This window comes from Homarus americanus, unplaced genomic scaffold (assembly GCF_018991925.1).
Source record: "Homarus americanus isolate GMGI-L3 unplaced genomic scaffold, GMGI_Hamer_2.0 scaffold32677, whole genome shotgun sequence".
NCBI classification, from domain to species: domain Eukaryota; kingdom Metazoa; phylum Arthropoda; class Malacostraca; order Decapoda; family Nephropidae; genus Homarus; species Homarus americanus.
In genome coordinates this window covers 133,080-147,999 of record NW_024757398.1, presented here as the reverse complement: position 1 = coordinate 147,999, position 14,920 = coordinate 133,080, and the positions used below count along the sequence as shown (strand labels likewise).

Here is a 14,920-nt window from a genome sequence, read left to right as displayed (position 1 = left end):
GTGGATCTGAGAGATGGCTACATCATCCTCACAGAAACTGATGAAGATGCTGATAAACTACTTAAGTCTAGTGCCCTGGACAAAATGAAAACCAACGGTTACGAGGTCATTGTCCCACGGGAATACGGCGCCAAGCTCACCCTTGTATGTAAGAAGATAGACAAAGATGTAGTGGAAAATAACGCAGAAGAAACGCAAAATAATGTCAAGGTTGTGGAGGTGTATCCTATGTATGCCCATAATATAATCAAGGTTCGCTTTGCAGACACAACGGATGCGAAAAGAATGAAGGAGAAGGGGCTCTATGATGGCACTTCCATCTCATCCCACCAAATTGAATATGAAAAGTATACGCCCATCCAACAATGTATGAAGTGCTATAAATACAATGACCACATGACCAAGAACTGCCCCATGCAAGGGGTCATATGCTCTGAGTGTTCATCTGATCAACACTTCTACAAAGACTGCCGTAGCACCATAAAAAAGTGTGTCGTCTGCGAGAGTGACCACAGGACCTTCTCTGCCACCTGCCTGGTCAGGAAACAGGTAACTCAAGAAACAGAGAAGAAACTGACCGAAATTACCAAACAAAAAGAAACCAGGGAAATTTCTAACACCATAGAAAGGACCACTCAGTCGACGATCATGGCTTACAGCCAAACCCTAAAAGACGCTCTAAAAGAAACTCAAGCAGACTCCCAAAAGCTCAACAATGTCAGCGAGACCATGGAAGTCCTGCAATCAGAGATAAGAACCATCAAGGACTCAATAAAACAGGCAGTTACTGAGTCACTGGGCGCCATGAGGGACGCAGTGGCCGAGAGCATCAGGAGCGTCTCCTCTCCACAGCTGGACGAGTCCAAAGCCACCACTATATACTTGTCTTACCTGTGTCGCGATCCCACTACCCTTTATACCTGGGGAGTGAAACCTACCCCAAGTTATTAACAAATAAAGGAACAAATAGGGAACACGGCAATAATTATCCCCACCAAAAACCTACTCAACTAAATGTACTTGAATAAGTAAGAACAGTTGAAATAAGTGAATCACAAAAGGGAAGATAATTAATTAATTCAATTTATGTTCTAAATGGAGTAATGACTAGCAAACAAGAATTTAAGGGAATAAGTGATTATATATTAAAATAAGAGTGATGCCGGAAGGGTGAAAATACAACGTTAAGGAGTTAGACCAAACGAATGTTACTTAACATTACTATATTACACAGACATATGAAATATACATATACAACAATCACTACAAAATGATTATTTCCTACCAAACAGGAGATTCCTTACCACCAGGATCCCTTCCTAGGCCTAACTAAACGTGTCACTAATACCTGATACCCCTAGGGCATTGCAGAAGGCTGGACAAGGCACTAGACAAGGGTCAAGGCTAGAGAACGAATGGACATGTCTACCCTATGCCACGGCTTTTCGCTACTGGGGAGGCGTGGGGCACGCCGAGGAGGAGAGCGTCTCATATCACGTGATCCAGGACATTTGCTGGATATTTTATATGATTAATTAATACTACTCTTGATTTGACTTAACAGAGTAAGACAATGATGCATATTAATAACATACATAAAAATACAATTAACCTAAGTAACTAAGAACAATAATAATATAATAAGTACAATTAACAAATTATTAATAGCTTGTGTGAAATGTAGGCGTGAACATATGCCTCACGCTATGCCAGTTCCCGAGCGCTCAGGCACGTGACACCTGCATGCCCATCACATGAACATGGTTCATCCAGGTTCATTCTCGAAACACCTCAACGAGACACTAACCAGGAACAACCTTGCACCTGTTGAAATAAGCGACCACCTCCCTTCAAAAGAAGTCCTTAAGGCAGTAACCCACTCAACGACTTATCGACGACCTCAACCCACGCCAGAAATTGACCATGATCTCCTTGACTTAGGCAAAAGTCAGTATAACCGCCATCCCGACGTGGCCAGTCAGTCCCCCTGGGATCACAGCTCCAGCGACACCGTAAATGCCCGCGATCCCATTACATGCACTCCCAGCGACGACAGTGACCATCGGACTGCAACCACAGTCAATGGTTGCGACCAGATGATGACGACTCACTTCATAGAGGAACAAGACCCTCGAGTTGCAGCGTCAGTTGATTACCACGACACGCAGGCCCAGGACCTGAACACCTTCCTGTACACGGGTGACGAGAAGTTCGAGGGCCCGCCATTGACTGACAAGCAGATGTCCGAAGGTTCTGCTAAGAAGTTCCGTCCCCCTAGAAATGGCAGAAGCCGAGCAAACACTCCAAACGACGCCTCAAGCTACAGTCTCCGAAATGGCAGTCGTTAGCAGGATGAAAATTGTCCAACATAATGTCCTACACTGGTCCCTTAATAGACGTAACGCACTGTCTAACTTATACTATCAATTAGACCCAGACATCATTCTGTTAAACAGTTCTGGCATAAAGGACGAAAGTAAGCTGAAATTTTTTGGCTACACTGTATACCAGAGGAACATGACGAGTGAGCTGAACGATGGTGTCTCTGGGGCCATCAGGTCACAACTGAGTCACAGAGTGTTGCCAGACTTCGAGGATTCAGTTGTGGGAGTGCAGGTGGAGACAACTAGGGGACCTGTTATCATATGCACAATGTACCTACCTCCCAGACGTCCTTACTTACCCGAACAAGACCTAAACCAGTTGCTACGCCACAGAAAACCAACATACATGATAGGGGACTTTAATGCGCGCCACGCCGTACTAGGACAAGGTAATGAGAACAACGCCGATGTGGCACTGTATGACAACATGTGAAGGGGAAAACTGCAACACCTCGGGCCAGATTTCCCGACATTGATCAGACGTGCCAGTGCCACAACACCGGACATAATCCTCTCTAACAACGAGGCCGTCCTGAACAGGCTTGTTACCGCCGGACCCATCAGTGCCAGCGATCACCTGCCAGTCGTCGTGACGCTCTCATCCAATCCCATTATGATCCCCGCCAACATCAGGTCAAACCTCAAACGGGCAGACTGGGACTCCTTCAAGGAGTCTCTCAGTCTCAAGCAGGGGAGAAACCTGGAAGAAGCCAGCCCCAATGACATCGACGACGCGGTCGAACAATGGTATAAGGATGTGAAGACGGAGATGGACAACAACATCCCGACCACCAGTTACAGGACCATTCCCCATCCTCACACTAGTCACCAGCTGAGGCAGCTCAGTGTCCAGTACGCTCACGTGAGACAGCTAGCCAGTATCCGCGGGTGGACGCAGGAGCTGAGAGACCGGTACCGAGAGCTACAGACGGACATCCAGCACGAGAGCAAACGTCTACATGAACAAAAGTGGGCCGCCTTGGTGTGGGAGGCAGCCAACAATTACCGCGATTCTGCTGCATTCTGGAAAGGGATCAAGCGACTGATGGGTTCCACCTCTAGCACGGTCCCTTACCTGCTCGACCAAAACAACGTAAAAATATTCGAGGAAGAAAACCAAGAACAACTACATCGGCGATATTTACGAAAGATCTTTACCATTAGTGAACAGGAGAACGAGGGCTTCGACAGGGAGTTTGAGGAGGACATTTTAGGTCAGATGCAGGACCATCAGCACCTGCTCCAGCCGCTCCCACGGGCTGACTTCACTAGACTGGTGGACGGAAGCTACCTGACAGAGCGCATAGTTCCTGCAGATGTGTCAGCCGTCATAAAAGGGTTTAAAAACAAATCACCTGGTCAAAGTCACATTAACAAGAAGATCCTGGCTCAACTCCCGGACAACATGATAGAGAGGCTTGCTCATATATGCAACGCCTGCCTCGCCTCTGGATACTTACCTAAGATGTTCAAAATCGCCGTTATTCGCCTCATACCAAAAGCAGGGAAGCCTCCAAACAAAGTCGAAAACTTTCGACCAATATCGCTGCTAGAGGTACCTGCCAAAATCTTCGAAAAAATAGTCAACAAGCGGTTGCGGATGTATCTGGAGGACGAAGACGTGCATAATCCCCGCCAGTTCGGCTTCCGCCAGTACCGAGGCACATCCACCGCCATAGCTCAGGCCTACGGGCAGATCACCAATGCCATGACTGGCTGCCTCCAGTGCAATATAGTACTGAGGGACGTCAGCAAGGCGTTTGACAAAGTTTGGCACGCAGGGTTGCAGTATAAGATCATACAACTGGGGCTACCCGAAAATCTGATGCGCCTGCTGTGCAACTTCATTATGGACCACAGAGCCAAAATCAAGATGCAAGAACATTTTGGAGAAGAATTCTCACTATCGAGCGGCGTGCCTCAGGGCTCTTGTCTCTCACCAACCCTTTACACACTCTACACGGCTGACCTGCCACCCCCAATCGTCGGCAGCGAGTACGTCATGTATGCCGACGATGTAACACAGATCGTCACCTGCCCAGGAAGGTCCACGGCAAGGATGGCGCGACTCACTGCTCGGGCAATAGAGGAGATCTCGGAGTATGAAAATAAATGGAAAATAAAAACAAACAAAACGAAATTTGAGGTCATACCCATAGCCAAATTCAAGCCGGCGCCATTGATGATCGACGACGAAGAGATTGAGTACTCTAAACAAGGCAGGTTGCTCGGCCTCATCATTTCTCGGACGGGCATCATTCCCCACGTGAAGAACAGACTAAATAAAGCCAAAGTCGCCGCAGCCAAATTAAAACGTTTTAAACTGATGCCTGAGAAGATACAAGTTCACCTGTACAAGGCGCTGGTGAGGCCTGTGCTGGAGTACCCATCTATACCACTCGTCACACTCGGGAAGACTAGACTACAACAACTACAGAGCTTCCAAAACAAGTGTTTGAGGTCAGCCAGTGGCCAAGCGCCACCCTACCAGGAGACAGTGGAAACCATCCACCTAAGAAATAAAACAGAGGCCCTCAACTTCAGGTTCCATCGCCTAGGGAAGACGGTTTGGGACAAGCTCCTGGACGACCCTCACAGCCCAGACCACCTACGCGGGGAAGACATCAACGGAGGGAGACCCCACGCCTGGTGGCCCCGGAGTCTGCCCGCACTACAACAACCCAACCCGCAATCCATCTATGTCCGCCGCAGTGATCCACCTTAGATTAAAACTTAGATGATATAAATTCACATTTAACAAGTCACAATCAAGTGTGTCCATAACGTAATACAGTATAAGATGTTAATAAACTTGTAATTGTAAAATCAATCTAGTCATTGTCTACTAAAATAACCATTGTGCAACCTCATTCTAAATCTTAGGTTAGCTTAGTTAGTCAACAAACTCTGTAATATGTAAAACAAGGGGTGTCGTCCCCCTCTGTTTAACTCATTAAACTTCTTTTCCAACCTTCCCCCCACGACTATATGTTGTGACTTCTCTATCCCTCATGTCTGACTGTGCCTTGAGCCCCAGCATGCCTTCCATCCATTCCCCACCTTAACCTAAAAAAAAAAAAAAAAAAGATAGAGGTGTATAAATGGAAGTCAGGGCTAAACAAAGGGGACATAACAAAGGTACTCAAACTATCCAACCAGGGGCGAACTCGTAACAATGGTTTTAAATTAGACAAATTTAGATTTAGGCGCGAAATAGGTAAACATTGGTTTGAAAAGAGAGTAGTGGATGAGTGGAACAAGTTACCAAATATCATCATTAACTCGAATACGCTGAATTGCTTCAAACATAGGTTGGATGCTCATATGAGCAATAGGGGTTGGGTGTAAACGGGACTGCCCAGTATGGGCCAATAGGCCCGCTGCAGTTTCCTCCATTCTTATGTTCTTATGTTCTTATGTTTACTTAACGTCTTTTCTGAGTCCAACCTAGACCAACTATTCCTTTGGGCTCAACCAGTGACAGTTGGAAAAATTATCAAACACAAACTTATATTGGTCACCGGATGTTCAATGTGAAAGAAAATGTCAGAAAAGTCGATGTTCGGATTCAAAGCAGTGCAAGACCGACTAACCTTCTTGCTGGAAGGGAATGATCCACTAAACATCACGTCCAGTGAGCAAAGCAATAGGAGAATCCAAGTTTATATTAGTATGTACTGTACAGTATACATATCTTTATTGTAGGTGAAATCTTAGTAAAACTGATATTATGGGGGAACTAACTTTAGGTTCCGAACAAACGACTGAGGAATTGGTCTTTCGGTCCCTCTCCTGTTCACTGGGTTAGAGACTAATCTTACGTGACCATTTTTGGGACTAATCTTTAGTTTATCCGCATTTATATACAGTATATCCTTGTGCATAGGCCGAATTTTAATTATAAAAAAAGGTGTTGCAATCCCGAGATGATGAAAGGCCAATACTATCTTTAAAAGGGAACATATTTACCAACTTATATGGGTGTGTATGTTTTTGGACCAACTACCAAATCATTTAGTTTTCGACACTATGATATAAATAGGAGTAATTGAATTTAAACTCAAATTCTGTTTTATATAGTAAGGTCGTAACTATTCCCTCATGCTCGGTGATTTTATCAAGATATAGTATTTTCTATATTTATCTTAAATAAAAGAAGTGTTCATTACCCTTAAAAAGCATCAACATATCCAGTAATGGTCGACATGTATGGGGCCTCATCTCCCACGGCTAATTGCACGCTCAGCTTAATACTAGAGGCAGGCAAAGTGAGAAAAGTCCGTGCCAGACTAGCCCGAGTCACCTTGCATTAGAACCCCGGGGCAGCATACTCAAAACACCTCATCAGTGACGTACAGTAGCAGACATACAGGACCATAACTTACAGACTTCTTACAGTCCCGTAAATTTCTCATACTCAAAATTTAAATACGGGTCCGTAAGCAGTCTGTAATTCTAGTGTTTGTAAATTCGGTTCTCTTGACCAAAAGTCAATCAGTTCAAAAATCATCAACCAATCACAAGAGAAGGAGAAATCAGCTGAGATCGACGCACGTGATAGTAGTTTGTTTGTAAATAAAAGATGGAAGGACCTACTGCGAAGAAGAGGTGACCAAGTTTCAGCGAGGAGGAAGAACTCATAATACATTAGATTAAATACATTTAAGTTGCTTTAATTGAGTTAAACTTCCCTCCATAGCATAGAGAAAGGCATTATCTTGCTTCTTGTCTGTCAACTACTTGCATTTGAAGCTGCTTTCTGGTAGGAACAGCAGCATTCTCAGCAGCCGTAGAGTCTTTTGACCTGTCTTTATTTTATTAGATATTGTATTTGGTGTTTTACCCCAAATAGGATTTGGGGTAATGCTGACCTATGACAAGACACATAAGTTAGACTAGGATAACCTCATTCTGGGCTACTTCAAATAAATAGGTTATTGATAGCATAGCCTTGCCTAACCTAAATGACCAATCCCTTCTCTTATACTACTGATTTAGCCTAGACCCTGGTGTTTTCCTTTCAATGTTTGGGTAATTTGGTCTGAATATGCTTGAAGTTCATCGGAAAAGCAAGAATTCAATCCTGAAATTAAATCACATTAGCCTTAAAGTATCTAAAATTAATACTCTACCCTAGGCTACCGTCGATGGACAGCCATGTACAAGTTCTTGTGTGGTAGAATTTCCCCTTTAAATATTCTTCATGTTTTAACTAAATTAACTTGGCCCCCATGTTTAAACATTTATTTGGATAAGACTGAAAAGGCAGTTATGTAGGCCCCTAGCTTAATCAAGTTAATTGCAATCCATATTTTAAGCCCACTATCATTTCAAGTTGGCTAGCCTATGGACACGTAGAGCCTATCATGCTATCATAAGCCATATACATAAGAAAATAGGAGTAGGCTATTGGTTGAATATGCAAAAAGAAGGCGAAGTCTAGGCATGAATGTTCACTTGACCTCATATTTGGCTTTCATTACTGGCGGATATCTACGGCTATACCACATTAATAAGGTCTATCTGCAAGCTTACTCATTCATAAGAAATATTTGTCCCATAAATGTGAACAATACAAACCTTCAATTTTGGTAAAAATTACTTGAAAAGTTGTAAGTAGACAAAAGATGCGTCTCTTCCATTCCACAACAAAAATAAACACACTCAAGCCTCTTCTTCTCGTAAACCAAAAATAACTAAAAAGACATACTGTGATATCGTATTTTAGTATGTTGATGTACAAAACATTTTCTTCATTATTCTATGATAAAACAAGTATAACAAGTTTACTTCAACATATATATATTTTTTTTTATTCAGTCAGGAAATAGAGTACTTACTATATCCGGGTTGAGCATGTTACAGCACCTAAGGAGATCCTGTATACCGATCGGGGTAGACAAAGAGATACAGTCCCATAAATGTTTTTGAGTATGCGGTCCCAAGATATCCCGACTTACGGTCAACTTTTCCTAGAACCAGGCTAGATTTATATTTAGTTTATTAATGGTTATTGTCTTTCTACCTGAACCCAAATTTAACCTCTTGACAACTCCTTCCCAAAAGACCTGAAAATTTATTTGTGATATCCAAACCCTTGAGCAAAAATCAGAGACCACACATGTCAGAGACAGAGACCAAGGCCAAGTGACCAGGTATTAAATATATCAACACTATCGACACATCAGAGGCTCCTGATCCCTCCGTCTACAATATTGAACCAATAGAATTTAATATGTAGGTAATATAGCCAAGATAATGATATACAATATGGCTGGATACGAGTCTCTAAGCTATCAAATACCCGTTAACTACTGCATAGCGGCATATTAGATCTGGCCACATGGCGGAGCCTTTTGACGTGTTACTGGCGATATTAAACTGTTTCGGTGTGCACTGCCCTGTATGATGATGATGATGATGATGATGATGATGATGATGATGATGATGATAATAATCACGACCCCAGCAGAGTCCATAAAATTCGTAACTTAGTTCGGTAAACACATGAAAGGTCTGAGACAGCTCTCTCTCTCTCTCTCTCTCTCTCTCTCTCTCTCTCTCTCTCTCTCTCTCTCTCTCACACACACACACACCCTCTTTCTTCCCAGGCAACAAGGACGTATCCAACAAGCCGTGTACCTATTGGAGTCAACCTTTACCCCGGAGGAGGAGGAACAGGAGGCCTTGGGGTGCCTCCTAGCAGACCTCTACCTCCAGGAGGGAAGGGTGAAGGCTGCAGAAGAAGTCTTGCTCACCCTAGCTGCCCACCACCCTACTAATCCGACCGTGTTGACTGACTACGCTGCCCTGCTTGTTAAATTAGGTGAGAGAGAGGCACACACACACACACACACACACACACACACACACACACACACACACACACATAAAGCAGGATGAGAGAGAGAGTTTCATGTATATAATGTATAAATATATATTAACATACACCATACAATATATATCCTTCTGGCTTCTGTTCTCCGCTTACAGGACGGAATGAACCGGCCGCCAGACATTACGAAGCCGCCCTTAGCCTGGATCCCGCCCACACCACCGCCCTCACCAGCTATGCCGCCCTCATGACCGCCCATCATCACCACACCCACGCCCACCACCTCTACACCAGGTACTTCTGTCTGTCTTTAATCTATCTGTCTATACACATATCACTCTCATTCAATATCGATCTCCCTCTCTATCTGTCTGTTTATCTGTCTGTCTGTCTGTCTGTCTGTCAATATGTCTTTCTCTTTACCTGTCTGTCTGTCTGTCTTTCTCTTTACCTGTCTGTCTCTCTCTCTATTTGTCATCTTTTTTCTGCTCTTCTATCTCTAAGTCTCTCAGTATATCTCTAAATTAATCTGATCTCTCGGTCAATCAGTTTATGAGTCCGCCAGTCTATCAGTCTATCAATCTATCAATCTATCCCTCTGTAAGTCTATCAGAATAATCTATCAATCTACTAGTTTGTCAATCGGTCAATCTATCAATTTATCAGTCTATTAATCTATCAATCTATCTATCAACCTATCTATCAATCTATCTATCAGTCTATCAATCCATCAGTCTACGAATCTATCAATCTATCAGTCTATCGGTCTATTAATCTATCAGTCTATCAATCTGTCAATCTGTCAATCTATCAAGGATCAATTTCATCAAAGATAATTATGCTGTAACACAGAAACTATACAACTTATTTCATTAGGTCTTGTATGTTAATAATGCTCACTACGACTGTGGAGGAAGCTTAGTTTTAATTACCCACGTTCAAGGTCACAGACAGGTCAATTTCGTTGTCTGATACTCGTTCTTTACGTGTTCATGATATATCCAGAGCTACTGTACTAAACTTCATTAAAACTTTGCACATTAGGTGAACAATATTCTGAAGTATGGTATCTAGATCTTGGCATTAATTGACCCTAAGTCCAAGGTCAACTGGGAGGTCAGAATTTTGGTTGGAAACTTGTTACATATGTAACCAGAATACATGAAAAACTAATTATACAACTTAATTAAAACTGTAAGAAGGTCATTATCTGGGGTACAGTTGCCGGGTTTATGTGTTAATTGACCAAAGTTCAATTTTTATACCAGAAGGTGAAACAATGTGATGACATGAATCACCTGTTGTGCTTGTTTACATATTTCATATATTTGTTTACATGTCTCATATATTGTCTGTTTATCTTAATTAGTTGTTTATTAATGTAGCATTCTTTTGTTTTGGGTTTTCTAGCATTCTCTATCAGTCTGTCTGTCTGTCTGTCTGTCTGTCTGTCTGTCTGTATATCACAATAGGTTTGAGGTTCGGGAAGCGGAGTCTTATGATGAACAATAAAACGATTATTTGACAAAAAACATTTTGTTTATTCTATCGCTACAGTTTCGAGTCAGTTTGTCTCCATCATTTATATTTTTTTTAGGTTAAGTTGGGGAATGGATGGAAGGCATGCTGGGGCTCAAGGCACAGCCAGACATGAGGGATAGAGAAGTCACAACATATAGTCGTGGGGGGAAGCTTGGAAAAGAAGTTTAATGAGTTAAACAGAGGGGGACGACACCCCTTGTTTTACATATTACAGAGTTTGTTGGCTAACTAAGCTAACCTAAGATTTAGGATGAGGTTACACAATGGTTACTTTAGTAGACAATGACTAGATTGATTTTACAATTACAAGTTTATTAAAATCTTATACTGTATTACGTTATGGACTCGCTAGATTGTGGCTTGTTAAATGTGAATTTATATCATCTAAGTTTTAATCTAAGGTGGATCACTGCGGCGGACATAGATGGGTCGCGGGTTGGGTTGTTGTAGTGCGGGCAGACTCCGGGGCCACCAGGCGTGGGGTTGCCCTCCGTTGGTGTCTTCTCCGCGTAGGTGGTCTGGGCTGTGAGAGTCGTCCAGGAACTTGTCCCAAACCTTCTTCTCTAGGCGATGGAACCTGACGTTGAGGGCCTCTGTTTTATTTCTCAGGTGGATGGTTTCCACTGTCTCCTGGTACGGTGGCGCTTGGCCACTTGCTGACCTCAAACACTTGTTTTGGAAGCTCTGTAGTTGATGTAGTCTGGTCTTCCCGAGTGTGACGAGTGGGATGTGTGGGTACTCCAACAAAGGCCTCACCAGCGCCTTGTACAGGTGGACTTGTATCTTCTCAGGTATCAGTTCAAACCGTTTTAATTTGGCTGCGACGACTTTGGCTTTCTTTAGTCTGTCCTTCACGTGGGAAATGATGCCCGTCCGAGAGATGATGAGGCCGAGCAGCCTGCCTTGTTTAGAATACTCAATTTCTTCGTCGTCCATCATCAATGTGGTTGCGGGTATAACCTCGAATTTCGTTTTGTTTGTTTTTATCTCCCATTTATTTTCATACCAGGAGATATCCTCCATTGTCCGAGCAGTGAGTCGCGCCATCCTTGCCGTGGACCTTCCCGGCCAGGTGACGATTGGGGGTGGCAGGTCAGCCGTGTAGAGCGTGTAAAGGGTTGGTGAGAGACAAGAGCCCTGAGGCACTCCGCTCGAGAGTGAGAATTCCTCACCACAATGTTCTTGCATCTTCGATTTTGGCTCTACGGTCCGTAATGAAGTTGTATAGCAGGCGCGTCAAGTTTTCGGGTAACCCAGTTGTAAGATCTTATACTGCAGCCCCACGTGCCAAACCTTGTCAAGTGCCTTGCTGACGTCCCTCAGCACTACGACGCACTGCAGGCGGCCCAGTCATGGCGTTGGCGATCTGTTCATAGGTCTGGGCTATGGCTGTGGATATGCCTCGGTACTAACGAAAGCCGAATTGGCTATCTCCAGAAGCGATATCCGTCGAAATTTTTCGACTTTATTTGGAGGCTTCCCTGCTTTTGGTATGAGGCGTATAACGGCGATTTTGAACTTGAACTTCTTAGGGAAGTATCCAGAGGAGAGACAGGCATTGCATGTATAAGCAAGCCTCTCTATCAAGCTGCCTGGGAGTTGAGCCAGGATCTTCTTGTTAATATGCTTTGCCCAGGTGACTTGTTTTTAAACCTCTTTATGACGGCTGACACATCTGTAGGAACTATGCGTTCCATCAGGTAGCTTCCGTCCACCAGTCTAGTGAAGTCAGTCTCTCAGCACTTGCGTCCACCCGCGGATACTGGCTAGCTGTCTCACGTGATCGTACTGTACACTAAGCTGCCTCAGCCGGTGACTAGTGTGAGGATGGGGAATGGTTCTGTGAGTGGTGGACGGGATGTCGTTGTCCTTCTCCGTCTACCGAGAGCTACAGACGGACATCCAGCACGAGAGCAAACGTCTACTTGAGCAAAAGTGGTCCGCCTTGGTGTGGGAGGCAACCAACAATTACAGCGATTCTGCTGCATTTTGAAAAGGGATCAAGCGACTAATGGGTTCCACCTCTAGCACGGTCCCTTACCTGCTCGACCAAAACAACGTGAAAATATTCGAGGAGGAAACCCAAGAACTACATCGGAGATATTTACTGAAGATCTTTACCATTAGTGAACAGGAGAACGAGGGCTTCGACAGGGAGTTTGAGGAGGACATTTTAGACCAGTTGCAGGACCATCAGCACCTGCTCCAGCCGCTCCCACTGACTAGACTGGTGGACGGAAGGTACCTGACGGAGCGCATAGTTCCTGCAGATGTGTCAGCCGTCATAAAAGGGTTTAAAAACAAATCCCCTGGGCAAAGTCACATTTACAAGAAGATCCTGGCTCAACTCCCCGACAACATGATAGAGAGGCTTACTCATATATGCAACGCCTGCCTCGCCTCTGGATACTTCTCTAAGATGTTCAAAATCGCCGTTATTCGCCTCATACCAAAAGCAGAGAAGCCTCCAAACAAAGTCGAAAACTTTCGACCAATATCGCTGCTAGAGGTACCTGCCAAAATCTTCGAAAAAATAGTAAACAAGCGATTGCGGATGTATCTGGAGGACGAAGACGTGCATAATCCCCGCCAGTTCGGCTTCCGCCAGTACCGAGGCACATCCACCGCCATAGCTCAGGACTACGAGCAGGTCGCCAATGCCATGACTGGCCGCCTGCAGTGCAACATAGTATTGAGGGACGTCAGCAAGGCGTTTGACAAAGTTTGGCACGCGGGGCTGCAGTATAAGATCATACAACTGGGGCTACCCGAAAATCTGACGAGCCTGCTATACAACTTCATTACGGACCGCAGAGCCAAAATCAAGATGCAAGAACATTTTGGAGAAGAATTCTCACTCTCAAGCGGCGTGCCTCAGCTCTTGTCTCTCACCAACCCTTTACACGCTCTACACGGCTGACCTGCCACCCCCAATCGTCGGCAGCGAGTACGTCATGTATGCCGACGATGTAACACAGATCGTCACCTCCCCAGAAAGGTCCACGGCAAGGATGGCGCGACTCACTGCTCGGGCAATAGAGGAGATCTCGGAGTATGAAAATAAATAGAAAAAAAAACAAACAAAACGAAATTCGAGGTCATACCCAGAGCCAAATTCAAGCCGGCGCCATTGATGATCGACGACGAAGAGATTGAGTACTCTAAACAAGGCAGGTTGCTCGGCCTCAGCATCTCTCGGACGGGCATCATTCCCCACGTGAAGGTTAGATTAAATAAAGCCAAAGTCGCCGCAGCCAAATTAAAACGTTTTAAACTGATGCCTGAGAAGATACAAGTTCACCTGTACAAGGCGCTGGTGAGGCCTGTGTTGGAGTACCCATCTTTACCACTCGTCACACTCGGGAAGACCAGACTACAACAACTACAGAGCTTCCAAAACAAGTGTTTGAGGTCAGCCAGTGGCCAAGCGCCACCCTACCAGGAGACAGTGGAAACTATTCACCTAAGAAATAAAACAGAGGCCCTCAACGTTAGGTTCCATCGCCTAGGGAAGAAGGTTTGGTACAAGCTCCTGGACGACCCTCATAGCCCAGACCACCTACGCGGGGAAGACATCAACGGAGGGCGACCCCACGCCTGGTGGCCCCGGACTCTGCCCTCGATACAACAACCCAACCCTCGACCCATCTATGTCCGCCACAGTGGTCCACCTTAGATTAAAACTGAGATGATATAAATTCACATTTAACAAGTCATAATCTAGTGAGTCCATAACGTAATACAATGTAAGATTTTAATTAAACTTGTAATTGTAAATTCAATCTAGTCATTGTCTACTAAAATAACCATTGTGCAACCTCATCCTAAATCCTAGGTTAGCTTAGTTAGCCAACAAACTCTGTAATATGTAAAACAAGGGGTGTCGTCCCCCTCTGTTTAACTCATTAAACTTCTTTTCCAACCTTTCCCCCCACGACTATATGTTGTAACTTCTCTATCCCTCATGTCTGGCTGTGCCTTGATCCCCAGCATGCCTTCCATCCATTCCCCACCTTAACCTAAAAAAAAAAAAAAAATGAAGTCAGTCCGTGGGAGCGGCTGGAGCAGGTGCTGATGGTCCTGCAACTGACCCAAAATGTCCTCCTCAAACTCCCTGTCGAATCCCTCGTTCTCCTGGTAAAGATCCTTTGCAAATATC

At 44.4% G+C, this 14,920-nt stretch overlaps 1 protein-coding gene across 1 annotated transcript in view; it reads left to right on the top strand.

The window, feature by feature from the left end:
* LOC121857460 (protein O-mannosyl-transferase TMTC1-like) overlaps positions 1 to 14,920 on the top strand; it is a 78,361-nt gene that overhangs the window by 43,585 nt on the left and 19,856 nt on the right. Inside the window, exons 11-12 of the mRNA XM_042353512.1 lie at positions 8,996 to 9,210; positions 9,378 to 9,513. Coding sequence (XP_042209446.1) covers positions 8,996 to 9,210; positions 9,378 to 9,513 — 351 coding nt within the window. The remainder of the gene's footprint in view (positions 1 to 8,995; positions 9,211 to 9,377; positions 9,514 to 14,920) is intronic.